Below are 20,286 nucleotides of genomic sequence, written 5' to 3' on the forward strand. Positions count from 1 at the left end.
AAGCTCATTGGGAGGCGTTCTTCTTCTCTCATCTTGTCTTGTCTTGTCTTCTTTCTTCCTGTTCTTCTCGCATCGGTGCATTACTATTGCATTACTCGGTTAAACAAGGGGACTTTAGCATTTTTTGGTGCATCGGGATCGGTGTACGAGGAGTTTGTTACTCTTTTTTTTCCAGCTTGGGCTGTTTAAACTTGGGAGTTTGTGTTGTTCAATAGGGTTGTGGGAAATGGGAACCTTTTTTCTCTCTCTTTTCTGGCATATACCATTTTACCAGTGTGTCATTACTTTAGATAGATTAATCAAAACCAATTGAATTCTCTATGTCTATGGTCTCTACAGTACTTGGATTTAAAATGCCAAGTCTTTTTTATTTGTTCATTTGCTTGTCAAAGAACCGTCATCTACCTCGACTTTTTCGCTAGAGCAAAAAAAAAATCTATTATTAACCCCCCCAAAAATGCATATTCCAAAACAAGAATACCCAAGCAAAGAAAGAGCAACACGTGAAACCGTTTCGTAGTCTTGCAAGCTCGAAAAAAAAATGAAATGATCGAGATGGAAAATGGCTGTTATTTCCTTTTTTTTCTTTTCTGTCCGGTGTACTTTCTTACTAACTTACTCCTTGGCCGCGACAAGCGGACTACTACCAAGTCCAAACGTCATACATGTATCACATTTTGTTTCAATCGTTATCGCGCCAACCCCCTACTCCCCCCCCCCCCACTCCGATAAGATGCGTGCATCGGACATTTTTAGAAGAAGAGAAGAAGAAAAAAATTACACTAAGAGAGAGGGAGGGATTGGTTAAAATCACCGAGGTATTTTTGTTTCCTTGCCATGTGCATGCATGCATGTTGTGTAGGTCATTTTCCAACATCGAATCAAATTTTGCTATCCATTTTTTTTATACGTAGGGATAGATTAGATACATTACAATATTTACTTGACTGTCTTTGGGAGAGAATAATCAGCAGAGGTGGAATGGGTACTTTAAAGATTATTGATTGCTACGTCATGATACGGCGCTTTTGGTGTGTTTGTCCGTCCGTTACATCCGGTCATCCGTCCGCCGGTAAATACGTACGATAACCAGGTACAAGGTACTAGGTACGTACATACGTATGTAGACACGCGCCCTGCGCGGTATTGACTTCTCCACACCCCCAGAATCTATAGTACCAGGATGTTGCTCTTTCCTTTGAAGGAACCTCTGGGATATCGCGCTTGTTTAAAACACCCTGGTCGAGAGGGAGAGAGAGAAAAGAAGTGGAAACGCACCGACGCCAAGCTCGTCGGTGAAGCGTACGTACTTACGCATGTACGTACATGTACTTACATGAACGTAGTAAATAGGCTGTTCAACCCGTGTACATGATGCGCCATGCAAAGTATAAGAACCCCACAATACCACCGAGCGCCAAATGCGCCAAACAGAGCATGACCGATGCAGATGATCTCCAGCTCCAGCCACGTGGCTGGAAACAAATCAAGGAGAGAGAGAGAGGTATTGTTAAATGACGTATGCAGAGGAGTCGGTAAAGAAAAATAAGAGTAAGAAAACAAAGACCTTAGGTGAGGAAATGCGAATAGTGTCCCGGGACTCTTTGTCGGCATTTTTCGCAATCGTCCCGATAGCCCATGCTGAAACGGCCCATGCCCGTTAGAGCACCACTTCGCTTCCTGCCGCGAGGTGTGTTGGGTGAAGCAGTCGTCGGGCGTGTCTCCGTGTCCATGGCATCAGTCGTGCTTGCTGGCGAGACACAGAGCCGTGACAATTGCGACTGGGTTTGAGCGGTGGGTGTGTCGGGAATATCGTCGTCTTCGGATATGGGCGAAGGCATGCGCCTACTTCGGTCTTCATCTAAACCTTGTTTGGGTCCTTTCCATGCTGGGGGCGGGGCCTGCATAGGCGGTACATGAATGCTATCGATATCCAACCCGCCCGCTGAGCCGCTTATCGGATAACCTACACCGTTCATTCCTCCCCTCCTAAAACAAGGGTGTATGGGCGTTGGTATCCGACCATTGCTGGTTGCTGAATCTGAGTTGAACAATGAGGGTTGGAGCATGGGCGGTCGCATAAAGGTGCTGCCAAAGGAACTGAATGCAGGCGACTCTGGCGGCTGGCTCCGTGCATCTGCGTCGTCGTCCATGTCCATGTCGTAGTCCATTTTACTCGACTCTCTTGATATGCAGAAAAAGCCATCTTGAATCGAATCCGGTGAATCCAGTATTCCATGATCTGATTGTACCGGTGTCATGGAACGGATGTCCGTAAACAGCCTAGGTGGAGAGGGTGTCTGAAAGGGTCGGTGGGGTAGAGTTGATTGTGATTGGAAATGAAATTGGTTATTGCTTGTGTGATTTGCGAAGGCTGGCCGTGATTTCTGGGCCCTACCGGTTAGCCAAAGTCAAGAGTCGAATGTATAGTAGGCTGACGTACCTTGGTATACCTGTCCTCGTCACAGTCAGAATCCTCGTCAACGTCCCGATCGCGCTTCCGGTAAGTAGTCTGAAACATGGACATGGCAGGTCGTGCAAACAGGCGTTGTTGGATAATTATTTGGTGGTGCTGACGCGCCCAGCAGGATATAGAAGTGGGGGAACGAGCAGACTTGGGCAGCGGACAAGGCGATGGAGGGGTATGTAAATGAGGATCCGGGGTGGCAGCTGAAGCGCCTGAAAATATGTTTTGAAGCAAGCAGGCGAGGGGCTGATACGGCTATCAGGGGCCGTCGCGGTGTTTCAGGTCGCATGAAAAGAACCCTGGTTTGTGTTGTGGAGTCGCGCGCCTCTCATGGCCTGGCGCTCGGGTGGGGGAGAGTCCTGTTTGGTCGTCGGGAAGTCGAGGGCCCGTTGCCTGCATTGGCGGGCTCCTAGGCGAGGCAGCAATTCTGCAAAGGATGGTGTGGCGTAGCGTGGAGGAGTCGTGACCCTGGCTTGCAGAGTGAGGCCGACATGCAGCTGGCCGCTGGGCACCGCCTCATCACGTGGATCGTATTGTACACGGTAGTATATGCATGGGAAAGGAGAGCTGAGGTGATGGTGGTTTTGTTCATCGCCGCGAGCCGCAGGTGGCGCATTCTTGTGTTTCTACAAGGCAGCTGAACAGACGCCAGCAGCTGTCGCAGGATCGTGTAGAGAGGAGTGGTCGGTGTGGGTGTGGGTGTTGGCTGCTGGCCTGAGGCGGCTTGGGATTGGCGTAGACGGGACGGGACGAGTGCGGCTTCTCAGAGTCTTTGTGGAGGATTACAGGATACTCTGTACTTACTGCGTACACTTCTCTCCCTTTATATATGTACCTGTATATGTATTCATATATATATATATATATATATATACACTATGTGTAGTGTATGTGTGTACGTGAATATATTTCATACAATACAAATATGCATACATGTGCACATATACACAAGTATGTACTCTATACGTCGAAGATTGTCGTCACAGCAGCCAACAGGAAGACAGGCATTGCCAACTGTCAGACCCGAGCTTATTAGCGAGCATGCAGGGCGGTGTATCGATAACGGAACTCTAAATGGCAGCCAGAACGGACCATTCAAGCCCCCCACCCTGCCAAAAAAAGTCTCACTCCACTTCAAAATAATTTAGTAGCAAATCTATGTCTGACTGTACGGCCAACGCGCCTTCAGCTTGATACGCGCCTTCACATATCTTCTCACCTGAAAACCCCACCAGCACTTGGTCTTGCATCTACTGCTTACTTTGGCGCCTCGAGCTGAATCAATTGACTCTACCTATTCACGCTATTTCTTGCTAGAGAACCATATAAACAGCCCCGCCTCTGCGTCTCCTTGAAAGGTTACACCCCGCCCATCCTTCAATTGCCAGTCATCTAGCTGTTTTGTACGTGGAAACAACGCAACAACCATTTTTCTTTGACGTCTCAAAATACATGCTAACATTGAAAAGTGTACACCACTTTCGCCGCCCCCACATACACAGGCTCATCCCACAAACATGGCCTCCCACGACCAGACCACCAACGACGATGTGCGCGGTAAAACACCCAATTTACGACACAGTCCGCGAAACAAATGCACTGACATTGCTGCACAGTACTTGGTTATGACCCACTCATCCCTCCCCAACTCCTCGCCCAAGAGCTTCCCATCCCCGCCCACGCCCAAAAGACGGTCCTCCAAGGACGCAAAGATGCTGCCAGCATCATCACACAAAAGGATGACCGACTACTTGTCATGGTTGGGCCCTGCTCGCTCCACGACCCAGAATTGGCCGTCGAGTACTGCCAGCGTCTCAAGGCTTTGGCCGACAAGCTTCAAGACAACCTCTGCATCATCATGCGCGCTTACCTTGAGAAGCCACGAACAACAGTCGGCTGGAAGGGTCTGATCAATGACCCAGACATTGACGAGACGTACCAAATCAACAAGGGCCTTAGGGTATCTCGCAAGCTCTTTGTTGACCTCACATCTGCTGGCATGCCTATCGCCTCAGAGATGCTCGACACCATCTCTCCACAGTTCCTTGCAGACCTCATCTCCCTTGGCGCCATTGGTGCCCGGACGACAGAATCCCAGCTCCATCGTGAACTGGCGTCTGGTCTCTCTTTCCCCATTGGCTTCAAGAACGGCACCGACGGAGGCTTGACAGTGGCTGTTGATGCTATCGGTGCTGCGGCAGCAAAACATCACTTCATGGGTGTTACCAAGCAGGGTCTGGCTGCCATTACCAGAACCGCGGGTAACGAGCACTGCTTCGTTATTCTGCGTGGTGGATCCAAGGGCACCAACTACGACAAGGACAGCATCAAGGCTGCCCGTGAAGCTTTGAAGAAGAAGGGTCTGCCTGAAGTTATGATGGTCGACTGCTCACACGGTATGTTTTGTTGACTCATTCTGAGCTTCTCCAGTCAAAAGTGGGACACGCCACTAACACACGTGTAGGCAACTCGAACAAGAACCACCGCAACCAGCCCCTTGTAGCAAAGGACATTGCTGATCAAATCCGCAACGGCGAGACTGGCATTGTCGGTGTCATGATTGAGTCCAACATCAACGAGGGCAACCAAAAGGTTCCACCCGAGGGCCCTAGCGGCCTTAAGAAGGGTGTCTCCATCACCGATGCCTGCATTGATTGGGATACTACTGTTGAGACGCTTGAGAACCTTGCTGCTGCTGTCGCAGAAAGACGGGCACACAAGACCAATGGCGCACAATAGAGTCTTTATCATACATCATATTTTATGTATGAGAAAGGGACTTGTGTAAGCGTATGTGGTGGTAAAGGGCGTTCTTTTTCCATTTGTCCATCCTCAAGTTTTATCATGTGGGAGTTTAAATGAAGAAAAAATATCTTGTCTCGGATAGACACGGCGATGGGCGTCAAAATTGCTACGAGGTTTACGAAATACAGTTATGAACATGAATATATCTTTCCATTCTTGCTTTGGTTGTAGAGTTCGTACTAAAACATTTCAACGCTTGAGATCCAACTGGGGGTATCATAAGTGACCATGTTGTGTGAGCCATGGACATGAACACCTCGTCATTCATCCTCGTCCTCGTCCTCATCCTCTTCTTCTTCCGCCCTCGCATGCAGTGTACTTCTCCTATTTCCCTCTGTACTCGTTCTTGCAGCCACCCTATCCGCCCTCTCGCCCACAAACACGTCTCCTGTGCACTCTGTCCGGCATCTCGGGCACTTTCTTTCTCGGTCCCTTCTGCCCCTATAGTAGCTATTCGCACACGCATCGTGCCACCTCACTCCGCACTTTTTGTTGTTGCACCTGATGCCGACTGTGACGATCTCTCTGCAACCCTCACAATCTCGGATGCGAATGATTTCTCTTCCGTCTTCGTTTTCGTCGGCAGACTCGTTGTATGTCTCCTTGAGGTAGGCGCGGAGTTCCATGAGGGCCCGGGGGGCAAGCGAATAGTATCCCGCGCGGGACTTGTTGAAGAAGCCCTGTGCTACAAGGCTGTCTAGCACGCTGTCGGCTTCGGCAATGGAAATGCTCGTGTCTGCGCCTTGCAGTTGCGTGTCTTGCGTTTCGTCGTTGAATTGCGTTGAAGTGCCATTGAACTGGCTTTGTCTGTTGCGTCGCGATACGCGGGCGAGCTGCGATGCCTCTGTGTGCTTTACAGCCATTGTCTCGCGGACGCTGGTGTTGTTGGCTTCAAACATATGGTCCAGGAGACGCCGGATGTATGCGATTTCATTCGCCGAGAAGGTAGTTGCAAGCTGTGTGAGTGCGTCGCTCGTGTTATTCACAAGTGCGTACACAACATCTTTGCTTTGCTGGTCACGCATGGAGCGGATTTCATAGTCAAAAGTCTCAAGTTTGGCGTTGATGGTTTGGATTGTCGATGTCAGGTAAGGCTGCGTCACATCGCCTTCAGTCCATGGGCGGTTGGGGTCTATGGGATATGTCAGTGTCATACATAGCCCACATTTTGTATAGCAGCTTACTGTATGCCGTCATTATATGGGCCAGAATGGGCTTCATCTCCTCCACGGTGAGTACGCCGTTTGTCTGAAAGGCCTGGAGAAATGCGCGGTGTATTGAATTGTAACCCTCATCTTCTATGGGTGCGCGGACAAACGGTGATTCGCTTCGTGACATTTTTCTGGAGAATATGAGAGTTCAGATGCGGGGTTCTTGTTCAAGAGTTGATAGGCAATCGATGTACGCAAGGGTGGGGAAATTTGGCGACGCGAGAACGCGAAAGCACGTGAACAGAAGATGCTAGTACTACCCCAGATGTGTTCTAGCAGTAAACATCATGTCATAGGCTGTCGTCACCGCAGAGCCTTTGATTCATGAACCAGCCATAAAAGTCCAAACTTTGCAGCCAGAAGAATTATACACGAGTGATTTTCTTCATTGCACTACAAGTACTGAGCTTGAATGCCAGTTGCTTTACGCTCACATCTAACAATACTATCATACTCATTGTTGCAGAAAAGCCAATTGGACACTGAACAGCGTTCACCCTTATACATGAATGCCTCTAAAGACCCTAAAGTCCTATGTAGTCTAGCCAGTCCCAACGCCTGTTCAGTCATCTAATGTCTTGCCCTGCCTCTTACGCCTACACATAATACAATATCCCATCATCCCAGCATACATATATCCTCGTTTCCGTAGATCCATGGTCTGCGCAGTCTTAGACTGGCAGGTCCGAGTTTCTTGTCGCTCCACTTATTGCCTGCAGAGCCTTTGCAATGTAGGGGCCAATGATCGGTACGTTGCTAACAAATCCCGCAATGGTTGCGAGGAAGTCGCCGAAAAGAATGAGGATGCCATATAGCTCGACTATGAAGCCGATGAATGCCCAGCGCATGAGAATGAGCGATATGCCGGCAACGAAGGCAAGGGTGCCTTTCCATTTTTGCTTGCGAGCGAAGAAGGCGACCGTTTTTGTTGTTCCAATGATAAGTGTAAGACCAATTATAAAGAGTATCTATCGGGGATGCATTAGACACGCTCCGGGAGGCGGGGAGGAAGGAGGGAGGAGAGACATACGTTGCCCATTGCTAGCCTTTTCAGATGTTAGTAAGCCTCAAAGATATGAATGGTTTATACTTACATGGCGCGATCAAAAAACATCATGACACCGCCCATTAGAAAAAGTCCGCCTATTCCTCATGTCAATCTTGCGTCGCATGACAGGCGCATTCGCAAAAATAGACGCATACCTACCTCCGGAGCAGAAGGCGACCCCAATCTCTATCCGTCATGTTAGAAGGCATACAAAAGAACAGTTCAAGGACTGAGGGGCTGCGGATCTTACTTTGGGTATCTGAAAGCCACATAGTCGGCATCCTGGATGTGTGTGATGGGTGTAATTCGCTACGTGCGAGGCGGTAGAAGTAAGGAACGTCTGGGCAGGGCCACAAGTTGAAGAGAAAGATGGGAGCAACAGGAGCGATGCCTCTGCTCGAGGGATATCTGGCATGAAAGTGGTAACTCTGGTATGCCTGTTTCGTGTCCCCTCGGCGGAAGTTGAGACGCGGGCGCGCTGGAGTGGTGGACCAACCAGCCCGGAGCTCACCCCTGCTAGCGCATCTGTTCCTGCGGGAGACGGCATAAAATTCTGGCTGCTTGTTCCTCGCACTCGAACGAACCATCTTCACCCCCCACGCTGGATGGATGCAAGTACCGGTACACATGAGCAATTAATGTATTGTTCTATTATGCTACCCACGTTACGCTACAAACACAATAATCAACGTAGACATCGCCTTGACAACAGCGTGCTTCGAGCTGCTGTAACTAGGAATCCTCACGCGAGATCCTGGTATACTGTCTTATGGGCGTAGAAGAAAGCTGGATCACGGTTAAGCCGGAGCACCTCCTTGAATCATGGGCCGAGAGGCTTGTGGTGGGTGGAGAGTAGCTTGACTTTGATGATCATACATATACACTGGAAGCTAGCCCATCTAGCAAGGACCTATGGCTGAAGGCTCGCACAACATGGCCAGCATCATCCATCTGGATTCGGTGCGCCATTTCCGAGGGCATGGGTGTAACGCTGCGCAATACAAGGTTGATCTCACTTTGTCGAGTCAGCCAATTACTGCTGACCCTAAGCCGGCTATGTCGTGCGATATGCTGAGCCGATGTGCTGCAAGCACCCCAGTGAGCGCGCAACTGCAGTAATTGTCGCATCATTATATCCTGCCCTCATTTCAGGACAGTGTGTGCGCCTCTTGCCGCGAGATAGCCTTCAGATACGTTCTGCGGCATCGTCCTGATACTGCCAAACACTTCCTTGTTGTGGTATCTCAGACGCGTCTTGGGGTCCGTATATGGCGCAGGAAGGCCGGTAATGTCGCAGTACTTTTTCTGACTGCTTGGGTGGAAGCTCGGTGCAGATTCGATATTTGTGTACGTGGGTGCAGGGCCGGCTGCGTTTCCTCCCGCAGCTGCTCTGCCATTCTTCTCCAGGACCAGCGTACTCAAGCTTTGAGCCGCCTGTGCAATGTTGGGCTGTCGGCCAGCGTTTCCAGCTGCATTGGTGCCTTCACTGGCGGCCGCGGGGGTTGAAATGCCACTGTTGTTCTGTGTGGCCATTACCGACGCCTCTTTCCGTGAAGCTTCGCCGAGGATCTGCTTCAGGTTCTTGTTGCGGCGCTGTGGTGGCTTCCAGTTGGGATTCCGGAAGGGTTTAGAAACTGCATAGATGTCGAGCTTGTCTAGGAGCGCTTGGTGCGTCTTTTCGTCTGAAGCGGCTGTCAAGGGCGCCATGGTGTGAGGATTTGACGGTTAGGATGGGATAGTTGTCCGTGGCTATGTCGCGTTCGTTCAGCAGTGCCTGGTCGCGTCACTCGTCTAGATGCTTTGGGGGCTAATGTTGCGTGCGAGGTAGAAGATTATACGGTTTCGGAACGCGCGTTTCTCTGTTTCTAGCCACAGTGGGTGAAAGAGATGGGTATCATGTACGTGTAGGGATGAGGGTGGCTGCACTGAGAGACGGAGCTTGCGGAGGTGGAGCTCCTCCGAGGGACCTGCATGAGGTCGCTCACACTAGCTGTTTTGATCCTCCCCACCAAACATCCCCAAGGCGCGCGCACTCCATAGCAACGCAATACAGCCGCAGACATGGTGAGATCTACGAGCATGGTTCTTGTAGCCAGGTTGGGTATCTGACTGGTCTACAGGAAAGCCCCCATGAGCACCAGCAAAGCCAACTGCTTTCGCGCATCATTGTCAATGTTGTTAGTCTACCCACGTCTTGGAGCAGCAAGGCCCATAGTTATACTGACTACCGCAAAGGAGAAACTGAACGAGGCAATCATGATGTTGAACAAGAATCTCCAGGAGATCAACATCCAGAACATGGATACGGAGCTGGTGGCCCAGATGTTCAAGAACTACCAATCCAACGTGCTCTTCCACCTTGAAGGTACACAGGACATGACCCGATAAGTGTTTACAGAAACGACTGACAACTTCTAGCAACAAATGGTCTTAAGGATCCTGCGTAAGCGGGAGCATGCGCGGCCTCCCATGTGTACATAGATTGTGTCTTCAACATGCAGTAGACAGCGGATGAGCTTAGTAGAAAACCTATGTATGCATCGCAGTAGGATTACAACAGAAGTGATTGGATAGCCAAATAATGAGATATGATAGTACTACAACTTGTGGCGCAAAAGCATCGTACATATAGTGGGCCCAGACAATGCATATATCCAAGCAACATGCGGAGACGGGCCCGGACCACCGAGCACCAGTACCCAGAGAGCCTCACGACAGGACAACCACCATGTCGCGCAAACAATCGCGCTAACCACTCACGCAATACACACACGCCCCACGCTCCTCCAGCTGCGACATGATCTAGACACCACCCACACAGCTTCAGTCCATCTCCTACTCGACGCAGACATGGCTCCCTCGGCCATTGACGAGGCGCCTCAACCCGCCGGGCGCAATCCACCCAAGCCTCCGCCAAAGCTATGGAGCGTGTCAGAGCCACCTTTCGAGGGCTTTCGGCCTGTCGACCACGAAGGCTGGTCGCGTAGCAACAGCGAGACGGCTATAGTCATCGACAATGGTACCATTCACGCATCCCCCATTGCCTTCTTGTCGCTGTACAGGCTGACGCATTGCAGGCTCCTCAGCAGTTCGCGCCGGATGGTCTTTCGACTCGAAACCGCGACTCTCAGTGCTCCCCAATATGGCCAGGTATCGCGATCGCAAGCTGAACCGGACCTTTACCTTCATCGGAGCAGACGTCTACGCGGATGGCACGGCGCGAGGACAATCCAAGCCCGTCTACGAACCCGGCAGCAACATCATCAACAACTGGGACGTCATGGAGGGCGTGCTAGACTACTGCTTTGTCAAGATGGGTGTCGACGGTCAGTCAGGGCGCATAGAACGGCCCGTTGTCATGACCGAGCCTATTGCCAACCTAGGCTATTCAAGAAAGAGTATGTGAGCCTGCACAGGAAGGACACTTATGCTTTTGTGTTACAGCCCGCTAATTATGTATCCTACAGCCATGTCTGAGATCCTGTTCGAGTGCTACGGTGCACCCTCGGTCGCATATGGAATCGACTCGCTCTTCTCCTACGCTTACAACGGTGGTCGCAGCGGCTTGGTCATGGATTCTTCATACACTTCCACGCACGTTATTCCCGTCGTCAACTCAAAACCTCTACTATCGCAAACCACGCGACTCAACTGGGGCCGCTTCCAGTCCGCACAATACCTACTAAAGCTTCTGAGGCTAAAGTATCCCACATTCCCTGGCAAGATCAGTGACAATCAGGCCGAGGATCTTGTCCGCGAGCACTGCTATGTATCGCAAGATTACGAGAATGAACTCAGCCACTATCTTGACTGGACAGGCCTTGAGGACCGAGATCACACAATTCAGTTCCCTTACACAGAGCAGATTGTAGTGCAGAAGACAGAAGAAGAACTAGCTGCCGCTGCCGAGAAGCGCAAGGAAAGTGGCCGAAGATTGCAGGCTCAGGCTGCCAAAATGCGTCTGGAGAAACTGAAGAAGAAAGAGGAAGAGCTCGAATGGTGCCTACAGTTGCAGGCACAGCTTGAAGAGATTACTACAAAAAAGGAAAAGGCCCGTGTACTTGAATCCAATGACTTTGACGACGAGAACCAGCTCAACAAGCGAGTCAAAGAACTAGAGTTTGCCATCAAGAAGGCCCGGAACAAGGATCTTGGCGACGTAGAGGAGGAGCAGGCCGAAGCACCTACTTTCCCTCTCCTCGACGTTCCAGATGACCAGCTGGATGAGGAAGGCATCAAGCAAAAGCGGCAGCAACGGTTGATGAAGTCCAACTACGACGCCCGTCAACGCGCAAAGATAGAAAAGGAAAAGGAAAAGGCACGATTGGCAGAGGAGCAGCGCCTTGATGACCAACGGCGAGAGGAGGATCCCCAAGGCTGGATTGAGGAGCGCAGGATAGCACGACAAGCCATTATCCAGAAGATCAAGGACCGTGAGCGACTGAAAGCCGAACTCGGAAACCGCAAATCCCTCGCCAACCAGATGCGCATGAAATCCATCGCGAACCTTGCATCTGACACCCCGACCAAGAAAAGACGGCGAGGTGGCGGCGACGACGACACATTTGGTGCCGATGATGCTGACTGGGGCGTTTACCGCACCATCGCAACAGGCGAAGGTTCTGACGATGAGGAGGAAGAGGATCTCTCCAAGAACCTCAAAGAGATAGAGTCTCAACTCCTCAAGCATGATCCTGACTTTACGGAAGAGTCAACACGTGAAGCGCAGACTGATTGGACTAAGAGCATCCTTCATGCTTTCCTGCATGGCCCCTACCCGTTTGATCCAGAGTCACAAAAAGAAATCAACCAGATTCATCTTAATGTTGAACGCATCCGCGTCCCAGAAGTGGTCTTCCAACCTACAATTGCTGGCCTCGACCAAGCCGGCATCGTTGAGATTGCATCCAACATCCTGACCGAGCGCTTAGGCGATTCTCCCTACCGTGATGACGTCTTGAAAGACATTTTCCTTACGGGTGGTAACACTATGTTCCAGGGCTTCGAGGAGCGACTCAGAGCCGAACTGAGAGCCGTTTTACCGGCGGAGCAGACGATCAATGTACGAAAGGCGGGTGATTGTGTGCTGGATGCTTGGAAGGGAGCTGCGCAGTGGGCTGCGAAGAAAGAGTCGAAACGCAATTTCATTACCAGAGAGGAGTTTTTGGAGAAGGGAGCGGAGTACATCAAAGAGCACGATCAGGGTAACGCGGCTTACTAGGTGATTGCAATCTTTTGTTTCACTTTTTTTTGTCCTGGTTGAGCTTTGGTTCTCTTGTAGTCTAACATTAATGGCGGGTAGATGGCGTATTCTTCTCCTATGGTGGAACTTGTCGATTGAGGTCTCTAATGCTTTTGGTATTTGAAATGAGACACTCGATCGTTTTACTTTACTTCTTGGTTCAGTCAATCATACGGCGTGTCTATGTGAATCTTGTTGGATTTGCATTAATATCTATTAGCCCCCACAAAGTTAGCACCGTCGCCTGAACCTGCTCCTAGTTATCTGCTGCAGTGGTACCAGATAATGACCTTTATCTCTATCATTGGTCTTGCTTGCAGATTGGCGGTCAGCATCTGGAGCAATGCTCTTGTACTGCAATGCCCCTCTCAATCGCGCCAAAAAGCCTCACTTTACCGTTGTTCAATCCAAACGTGAGAAGAATGGGCGGAGGCAAGGCGACCCTAGATTTTTAGGTCCCACAGCAGTTGCGCTGTTTCTGCAAGCCTAGTCGTGGGACTACTATGGCAGGTACCTAGACAATGGTGTGGATACGAGATCTGCCAGCACTGTCGACCGGGGAGATGCTCACCCAACGTAACACCTAAAGGGCCGACCTGACGTTTCGATCGAGCGAAAGCAATTCGCCAGCAGCTTTCTGGACACCTGCTCTGTCGCAGCCTGGGGTTATTCCCATCGAATAAGCCGGACCAGCGCGGCTTTGTTGGATGGGGATCATGGGCAATGTGTAAGAAATAAGGTTTGAGCCGCGTGTTTCTGGTAATTATAAGAATACGTGTCGACCACCGCCATTTTATATGTTACGTTTTTCCTGCTTCTTGAGATCTTTGTGGTATCATCTACAGTATATCCTACTATCATTCAGCTGTTTTTTTTTTCAAACCTAAAATACCTAGCATAAACGTAGCACTGAGCCAAACATGCCTAACACAGTTCTCGTCACGGGCGGAAACCGCGGTATGCCACCTTTGACCTTACATTTCCATGTTAATCTTCTCATAAAGTCACCTAGGGCTCGGTAAGGCTTTGGTAGAAGCATATCTTTCAGTCCCAGACACAACCGTGATAGCCACAGTGCGGGACACAGCCAAAGCCGACGCGGCGCTGTCGCCTCTCCCCAAGGCCTCGGGATCGCGGGTTCTGACTGTGTACATGGAAATGGGATCCTTTGACACGATAGCAGCTGGTGTCGAAACACTAAAGACAACACACAACATTACTTCGATTGACATTGCGATTGCCAATGCCGGTCTTGTCGGGCCAACCCTCGGTCTCGCAAATACTCCGTCGTCTCAGCTCCAACCATTCATTGATGTCAACGCATACGGCCCCTTTGAGCTGTTCAGGGCCGTTTTACCTCTTCTCCGCGCTTCAACTGCTGAGACCAAGGGCAAATTCATCTACGTCTCGAGTGGCGCTGGAAGCCTGAATGGCATGCTTAACATTCGTAAGTAACATTCAGATGTAATGATTATCGCAACCTTTGATGTGTCAGCTGTATTATGCAGCCAGATAACTGGGGGTGGGGGGGGGTTCTTTTCGTTGGTATCGAAGCTTTCTGCAGGGATCTAGTATGCTAACTTTTTGTCTTTCACAATTAAAGTGCCCATAGCTGGATACGGAGCAAGCAAAGCACTCGCCAATTACTTGTTCAAGTGGCTGGCTCTCGACAACAAGGATGTTATTGTATACTCACTCGACCCAGGGTACGTATATATTGTCTTTACATCATCATTGTCGCTTTGCCCCTCTAAAGAGAAAATGAAGAAAAAAAACCCCCCTTGCTAATTCCCCTCGTACCAACAGATTGGTCGACTCCGATGGTGTCCGCGAACATCTCGAGCAGGCAAAGGCCATGGGCCTCGACATGTCTTTGTTTACCTTTTCGCCAGTCGACGAAGTTGCGCGTGCAATGCAAAAATCGGTATGTATGGGCTGAGATGATGATGTTGAAAGCATACTGACATGGAAAACTAAATAGATTGGTGCTGCGACCGAGAGCTCAAGCGGACAGTTTCTGTCGAAAGAAGGTACACAGATGCCGTGGTAAAAAAAAAAAAGACGATTTATTGTTGCTATGTGATAAGAATGGAGCGTAGACGGAATCTTTGATGCTTAGATATTGGATTCAGTGCATCGTGAATCAAGCGTAGATATAGAAATCATCGCTGCTTTTGAATGGCTGCTACCCCCCCTTACATCGCCGTGTGACTGAGTACTCTAGCTTTTTTACAAGCATGTACATGAAAAACCCAAACCGATATTCCCAGAATATCATTTTTCCTTTCCAAACCCACCTCCTCTCCAACGAAAATAAGTAATCTACCCGTCATTCTCTTTTCCAAGTGGCGGCAGCCAAGTGATGATGCGCCAAATGTCTCTAATCTCATAGAAACACTCGTAGTGCTCTTTGGCATACCGAATAGCACGTGAATCATCGTCCGTTGCATCTGCGGCGGGATCCGGCTGATTGGCAAGAAGCTTCTCGTAGTATGGATTGCAGTATTCCAGGAAGCGACGGGGATGTTCAATCATGTACTCTCTGTACCGGTGAGCTAGAGCATATGGGTCTTCTTGTAGTAGGAGAGGCTCTGTCATGATGTTATAGGTGGTGATAATACTACTGATGCACGAGTGTGATATGAGATATTGCGTTGCTCGCTACTTCTTTGGACATTTTGATGATATTGGGACAAAGGAGGAATGTCTTTGTTGTTCGTGGGATAGTGACGGTGATACTGTGAGACTCTGGACTCAATAGTTTCTTTCAGACTTGAAACAATACGCTGTCTGGAAGAATCAAGCTTATTAGACCGAAATGTTTGCTGGATGGTACTACTTTTTAATCACCAAGTCTTGGAGAGCAATCGAGCTGGAATGGAAGAGAAGAAGGCAGTTGGACAGCACAGTAAGTTCCCAACTTCTCGACCCAAGCCATTGTATTTCATAGGATTCGGCGAGTTTTCATTTTCTGAAGCAGTGAAGTTGCTCATAAATGTCGTTGAGCGGCAACGACAAAAGCGACATGGAATAGTAGTATCGTATGTGTGTTCACGACCTTCGGCCATGGACGCTTGCGCCAAAAGTGGATCCTGGGCAAGCTAGTGCGCGCGCTTGGGTAAATGGGGATTAGCGTAGAGGCTAAGCGTCTGGCAAAAATTGAGCTTGCGAACAATTTCTCGAACACCACTTCAACATGTCGCCGAAGTCGTACGTTTGTTTCCATCCAAATCGTCATGTCAACACTAATCAGAGGACTGCAGAACTGTTCCGACGCAGAGCGATATTACGCTTGTGCCTGAGAACCTTCTCAAGAAGAGAAAGTCTCAAGAGAAGGCTCGCGAGGAGCGCGCAATCGCAACTCGGGAAAAGCGAGGTACGAGCCATCTCCCATGCCATGGCAGATTCCAAGAGGCCGGTTACGATGATTATAACAACCACACTATCGGCTAGACTCCGGTCAATGTTGTCGAATTGTTAACCATCTTTCGGGAATGAGAAAATCGACCTCTTGGCGTCTCATGGCATGCTATCCTGTTGTGAAGCAATACTGACATGAGACAGACAAGAACAAGAAGAAGCGTGAGGTCATCTTCACCAGAGCGGAGAAGTATGTCAAGGAATACCGTGATGCCGAGAGGGAGCGCATAAGGCTGTCACGCGAAGCCAAGAAGAGCGAGAGTCTCTATGTGCCCGAAGAGCCCAAGCTTGCCTTTGTCGTGCGCATCAAGGGTATCAACAAGATTGACCCCAAGAAGCGCAAGACATTGCAGCTTCTGCGGCTGCTCCAGATCAACAATGGCGTCTTCATCAAGCTTACCAAGGCTACCATGGAGATGTTGAAGATTGTCGAGCCCTTTGTTGCCTATGGTTACCCGAACCAAAAGTCGGTCCGTGAGCTCATCTACAGTAAGAGTGACCGCAGCCTAGAGGGATGTTGGCAGCAGTACTGACGTGATTTGCAGAGCGTGGTTATGGCAAGGTTGACAAGCAACGGATTCCCTTGACTGACAACGAGATCATCGAGGAGAACCTGGGCAAGTACGGCATGATCTGTATGGAAGATCTGATCCACGAGATCTGCACTGTTGGCCCCAACTTCAAGGCGGCGTCCAACTTCCTATGGCCATTCAAGCTCAACAGCCCAACGGGCGGCTTCCGCAAGAGGAAGTTTAAGCACTACATTGAGGGCGGTGACCTGGGCAACCGCGAAGAGAAGATCAACGAGCTGATCAGGCAGATGAACTAGTGCAGTGATTTGTGTTTTTGTCTTTGTTCAAGGGTTGGCGCGCAAAAAGCTGGTCGGATATACCACGGGATGGAGCATTTACATTGGCGTTTGGGGACACTTTGACGGAAGTTGAGGGCACGGTCCCTCTGACGAGTCTACGTACTTGAGTACTTAGTAGTCGGGTGCAAGGCACCAGCATATTGAATGCATATGACGAGGCAATGTTAATCTTGTGCAATGTGTTGGCTCAGGGGTGTTTTTTTGTGCAACAATGGATGTGGTGAATGGGGCTTGACGATAGAGTTTATGGAAGTGGTAGATGGACTTGTGGTTGGTGGTGGCTTTTTGTCTGGTCGCCCTCTGGTTGATGGCAGCACGGAGGCCAGAGCTAGGAGGCGCTGCGTGTGTGCCTGTGTCTGTGCCGCGAAGGCCGAACGCCGACGAGGTGCAGCAGACGGGCGCGAAGGTTTGAGTGGGCATTTTTTTTCTCTTTGAAATGCGATGCAGCGATGCAGGCGTGTCGAGCAGGGCAAGGCAGCCGTCGCTGAAACACGGGCGCTCGGAGACGTGGTGTTGGCGGGGGGTCCCACTAGGAGCGGCCAGGTGTCGCTCGTGATGTTTGGGTGCAGCAGCAAGACAAGGAAGGGCAGGCAGGCAGGCAGGCAGGCAGGCAGGCAGTCTTCCGTCTTCCGTCTTTCACGTGCCGGGGCGCGGGGCTAGTCCCAAAGGGGCCAGTAGCAGAGTGACAGGCTGGCTAGCCAATCGACTAAGGGCTGCCGCATGTTCCATGAGATTTTTTCCTTCTAGCTGCCCGCCCACCCTCACCGCACCCGGCGGCAGGCGGGCGTCAAATTGAAGGCAATCTCGTCGACATGGCTCCAAACAAGATGCAAATTGACGCCACGTCAGGCGGCGGCAATCATGGCCCACGGGGTCCGGGTGGCCGCGCTGTGCGACCCAGGCGAATCGTGTGGTGCCTGAAGCCATACATTGCCGTGCCATGGGCGAGCAGCAAAGCGTCACCAAGGCGATGGAGCGGCCAGCAGCCAATGGGCCAGCGGCACAGGGGCTGGCGGTCGGAGCTGCTGGGTGGAGCAGGTGGCCGGCCTCGAACACACTCACATGCATCCCAAGACGACAGGGTGGGCTCTTGCTTATGCAATTCCACCGAGCCCAGAACGACGTGCCGAGCGCTTGGGGGTGGTGGGTGGGCTGCGAGCCCCGAGTGACGACTGCAATTGCACACGCTGTGGGTGGTGTAGGTAGTATACTTACTTAGTCTAGGTAGGTAGGGTTGATGACGCCTACCCACCGCCCGCATCCATGCCCTTGCCATCTGCATCCCAGCCCGCTTTCGCCGCCGACGTTGTCACCGCCACCGTGGTGTTCGGGCTTGGGGATCGATGTGCAAAGGTCACGCTGATCGCACCACAGGCTCCGCATCGCCCGACTTACTCGTCTCCTGCTAACTGCAGCCTTTGCACTGCATACCTGCACCATGTAAGTAATAGCGATGATAGCAGTAGTAGAGCAGCAGTCATAGGCCATGGCCCCCGCTCGCCGACACCTAAACGTCTGACGCTTCCGTGGGCCACCTGTCGTGGGAGGCAGCAACTCAACGGCCGCGGCGGCACAATTTTTTTTTCACGCATGGCGAACGGGCCCGAGGTGACGGTGGTGGATATCGCCATCAGGCTGCGATTCGTGGGCTGTACGTCTTGATGCCCACCACCACCACCACTACTACCACCACCACCAAAGCAAACAAGAGAAGCGCCAGGACACACAGACTTCTGACTGCATGCCGCAACCACGGCCTTCGCTTCGTGTCTGTTGCTACTATTACTCCTGCTGATGCAGCCGCCAATCTGGCCCCCCCTTACTGTGTAATTTTGGATAGATATTAAACAACAAGGCACTCGAGCACAGTCACCATGCCACGCGCTCGTCTGGCGGCGGCTGTTCGCTGCTTGGATTGCTGGCCCTCTCCTCAGGCCTCTCCAGGCGCAGCGGCCCAGTCAGCCCGCTACTGCAGGCGTGCCGAAAAGAGGGCGGGAGGCCGGATTGCACGAGCAGAGGCGGGCGATACGTGGCTCGCTGTGGTCGCAGGCGCAGACGGCGGTCCCTGGCGGCGTTCATTGGCTTGGGGCGTCTTGGAGGTGCATTCGCTCGCTCCAATGCGTGCACAACCACTGCAGCACTCCTGCGTCAGGAGTCATGACCGGTAGTCACCGCAACCCGTGGGCGGAGGGGGAGACATGATGACCCACCAAACCCCAAGTGGCAGAGTTTTCATAGCACATGAGTGGGCACACACACATGTAATGAACCGTTGTTGCAGGCGCACCCTTCGGATGGAGACGGGCGTCCTACTACGTACAAGGTCCCTTCGCGGTTGCTAGGCCTCGCTAACTGCCTCGACGACACACCACCCACTCATCACCGCTTTCTGCCCTGCCCTGCCCTGCCCCGTTCCATCTCCCTCCCCTCCCACCCCCCATCTCCCCCTCCCCTCCACCATCCCTCCCTCCCTTCTCTCCCTCGTCCTCGTCCTCGTCCTCACCCTCACCCTCCTCGACCACCCCCTCCCATCTCCTCACGTCTCGTCGTCGCAGGCGTTGCTCGTTGCAACACACAGTGACCCCAGCCAAGCGGACGTGCGCATCAAATCTCGGCTGTCACGGCACCCCCAAGCCGCTCAGCAACTTGACCCGACGCTTGCTCTGTCTCCAGGCCTAGCCCAACTGCAAACCATCACTGTACTGCCACTCTTGGCTCGACTCGTCTGTCTGGCCTAGAGAAGACAAATCCCGGCTGCAGTCTCTCCGACACCAAGCGCCTCGCCGCCTGCCTCTTCCTCTCTCTCTCACACACACACACACACCCGGTGTGCAATCTTCGCCTCTGGTTTTGGCTTGCGCTGCGTAATTGGGCCCGGCTCGGTTTCAATATCTGCTTCCCTCCGAGCCATCCACCACAACATCTCCGACCCCAGCAGCGTCATCCTGCCCTCCCCGACCACGCATCGCCGGATCTATTGACTTAGCCCCGGCTTGCTCTTGATCAACTGCCAGTTGCTCGCTACCTGTCGACGCACACTCGGCCGCTTTCATCTCATCTTACCCTTTTCCGCTCGACGCCTGCACGCACCCACACACGCACGTACGCACGTACGCGCCGCGCAACAAGCAGTGCCAAACATCCTCAACACACAACAACAAACACTTCTCGCAGGCGACAAATTTTTCCTTGAATGAGCACATCTTGCTAGAGGGTCCGTAG

The 20,286-nt window shown here is 51.5% G+C and overlaps 13 protein-coding genes across 13 annotated transcripts; 8 read left to right on the forward strand and 5 right to left on the reverse strand.

Moving 5' to 3' along the window:
* Positions 1 to 1,353: 1,353 nt before the first annotated feature.
* On the forward strand, positions 1,354 to 1,518 carry COCVIDRAFT_88952 (hypothetical protein; the record flags this gene model as incomplete). Its single annotated transcript, XM_014705060.1, has 1 exon — positions 1,354 to 1,518. A coding segment is annotated over one exon (165 nt), but the record flags the coding sequence as incomplete, so codon positions are not given.
* Positions 1,519 to 1,568: 50 nt separating this feature from the next.
* COCVIDRAFT_34506 (hypothetical protein) lies at positions 1,569 to 2,521 on the reverse strand (the record flags this gene model as incomplete). The annotated part of the gene is made up of 2 exons (XM_014705061.1): positions 1,569 to 2,387; positions 2,444 to 2,521. 2 exons carry the CDS (start codon positions 2,519 to 2,521, stop codon positions 1,569 to 1,571), a joined length of 897 nt encoding a protein of 298 aa, XP_014560547.1.
* Positions 2,522 to 3,984: 1,463 nt separating this feature from the next.
* Positions 3,985 to 5,206, forward strand: COCVIDRAFT_34507 (hypothetical protein; the record flags this gene model as incomplete). The annotated part of the gene is made up of 3 exons (XM_014705062.1): positions 3,985 to 4,024; positions 4,084 to 4,863; positions 4,932 to 5,206. The coding sequence occupies 3 exons, from the start codon at positions 3,985 to 3,987 to the stop codon at positions 5,204 to 5,206; spliced, it is 1,095 nt and encodes a 364-aa protein (XP_014560548.1).
* Positions 5,207 to 5,532: 326 nt separating this feature from the next.
* On the reverse strand, positions 5,533 to 6,610 carry COCVIDRAFT_34508 (hypothetical protein; the record flags this gene model as incomplete). Its single annotated transcript, XM_014705063.1, has 2 exons — positions 5,533 to 6,404; positions 6,457 to 6,610. The coding sequence occupies 2 exons, from the start codon at positions 6,608 to 6,610 to the stop codon at positions 5,533 to 5,535; spliced, it is 1,026 nt and encodes a 341-aa protein (XP_014560549.1).
* Positions 6,611 to 7,154: 544 nt separating this feature from the next.
* On the reverse strand, positions 7,155 to 7,812 carry COCVIDRAFT_89223 (hypothetical protein; the record flags this gene model as incomplete). Its single annotated transcript, XM_014705064.1, has 5 exons — positions 7,155 to 7,451; positions 7,514 to 7,529; positions 7,578 to 7,626; positions 7,691 to 7,717; positions 7,782 to 7,812. The coding sequence occupies 5 exons, from the start codon at positions 7,810 to 7,812 to the stop codon at positions 7,155 to 7,157; spliced, it is 420 nt and encodes a 139-aa protein (XP_014560550.1).
* An 862-nt stretch (positions 7,813 to 8,674) lies between these two features.
* On the reverse strand, positions 8,675 to 9,238 carry COCVIDRAFT_34510 (hypothetical protein; the record flags this gene model as incomplete). Its single annotated transcript, XM_014705065.1, has 1 exon — positions 8,675 to 9,238. The coding sequence occupies one exon, from the start codon at positions 9,236 to 9,238 to the stop codon at positions 8,675 to 8,677; it is 564 nt and encodes a 187-aa protein (XP_014560551.1).
* Positions 9,239 to 9,648: 410 nt separating this feature from the next.
* On the forward strand, positions 9,649 to 9,975 carry COCVIDRAFT_59791 (hypothetical protein; the record flags this gene model as incomplete). Its single annotated transcript, XM_014705066.1, has 3 exons — positions 9,649 to 9,708; positions 9,767 to 9,896; positions 9,950 to 9,975. Coding segments are annotated over 3 exons (216 nt in total), but the record flags the coding sequence as incomplete, so codon positions are not given.
* A 406-nt stretch (positions 9,976 to 10,381) lies between these two features.
* Positions 10,382 to 12,752, forward strand: COCVIDRAFT_23422 (hypothetical protein; the record flags this gene model as incomplete). Its single annotated transcript, XM_014704969.1, has 3 exons — positions 10,382 to 10,550; positions 10,609 to 10,929; positions 10,999 to 12,752. The coding sequence occupies 3 exons, from the start codon at positions 10,382 to 10,384 to the stop codon at positions 12,750 to 12,752; spliced, it is 2,244 nt and encodes a 747-aa protein (XP_014560455.1).
* Positions 12,753 to 13,693: 941 nt separating this feature from the next.
* Positions 13,694 to 14,823, forward strand: COCVIDRAFT_34512 (hypothetical protein; the record flags this gene model as incomplete). Its single annotated transcript, XM_014705067.1, has 5 exons — positions 13,694 to 13,730; positions 13,786 to 14,220; positions 14,377 to 14,479; positions 14,580 to 14,697; positions 14,755 to 14,823. 5 exons carry the CDS (start codon positions 13,694 to 13,696, stop codon positions 14,821 to 14,823), a joined length of 762 nt encoding a protein of 253 aa, XP_014560553.1.
* A 272-nt stretch (positions 14,824 to 15,095) lies between these two features.
* Positions 15,096 to 15,371, reverse strand: COCVIDRAFT_34513 (hypothetical protein; the record flags this gene model as incomplete). The annotated part of the gene is made up of 1 exon (XM_014705068.1): positions 15,096 to 15,371. One exon carries the CDS (start codon positions 15,369 to 15,371, stop codon positions 15,096 to 15,098), a length of 276 nt encoding a protein of 91 aa, XP_014560554.1.
* Positions 15,372 to 15,969: 598 nt separating this feature from the next.
* COCVIDRAFT_23424 (hypothetical protein) lies at positions 15,970 to 17,022 on the forward strand (the record flags this gene model as incomplete). The annotated part of the gene is made up of 4 exons (XM_014704970.1): positions 15,970 to 15,983; positions 16,037 to 16,149; positions 16,338 to 16,682; positions 16,739 to 17,022. The coding sequence occupies 4 exons, from the start codon at positions 15,970 to 15,972 to the stop codon at positions 17,020 to 17,022; spliced, it is 756 nt and encodes a 251-aa protein (XP_014560456.1).
* Positions 17,023 to 17,876: 854 nt separating this feature from the next.
* On the forward strand, positions 17,877 to 19,266 carry COCVIDRAFT_12832 (hypothetical protein; the record flags this gene model as incomplete). The annotated part of the gene is made up of 3 exons (XM_014704937.1): positions 17,877 to 18,146; positions 18,289 to 18,715; positions 18,905 to 19,266. 3 exons carry the CDS (start codon positions 17,877 to 17,879, stop codon positions 19,264 to 19,266), a joined length of 1,059 nt encoding a protein of 352 aa, XP_014560423.1.
* Positions 19,267 to 19,891: 625 nt separating this feature from the next.
* COCVIDRAFT_88978 (hypothetical protein) lies at positions 19,892 to 20,050 on the forward strand (the record flags this gene model as incomplete). The annotated part of the gene is made up of 1 exon (XM_014705069.1): positions 19,892 to 20,050. A coding segment is annotated over one exon (159 nt), but the record flags the coding sequence as incomplete, so codon positions are not given.
* Between the last annotated feature and the right edge of the window lie 236 nt (positions 20,051 to 20,286).

The sequence above is a fragment of the Bipolaris victoriae genome, assembly GCF_000527765.1.
Source record: "Bipolaris victoriae FI3 unplaced genomic scaffold scaffold_11, whole genome shotgun sequence".
Classification (NCBI taxonomy): domain Eukaryota; kingdom Fungi; phylum Ascomycota; class Dothideomycetes; order Pleosporales; family Pleosporaceae; genus Bipolaris; species Bipolaris victoriae.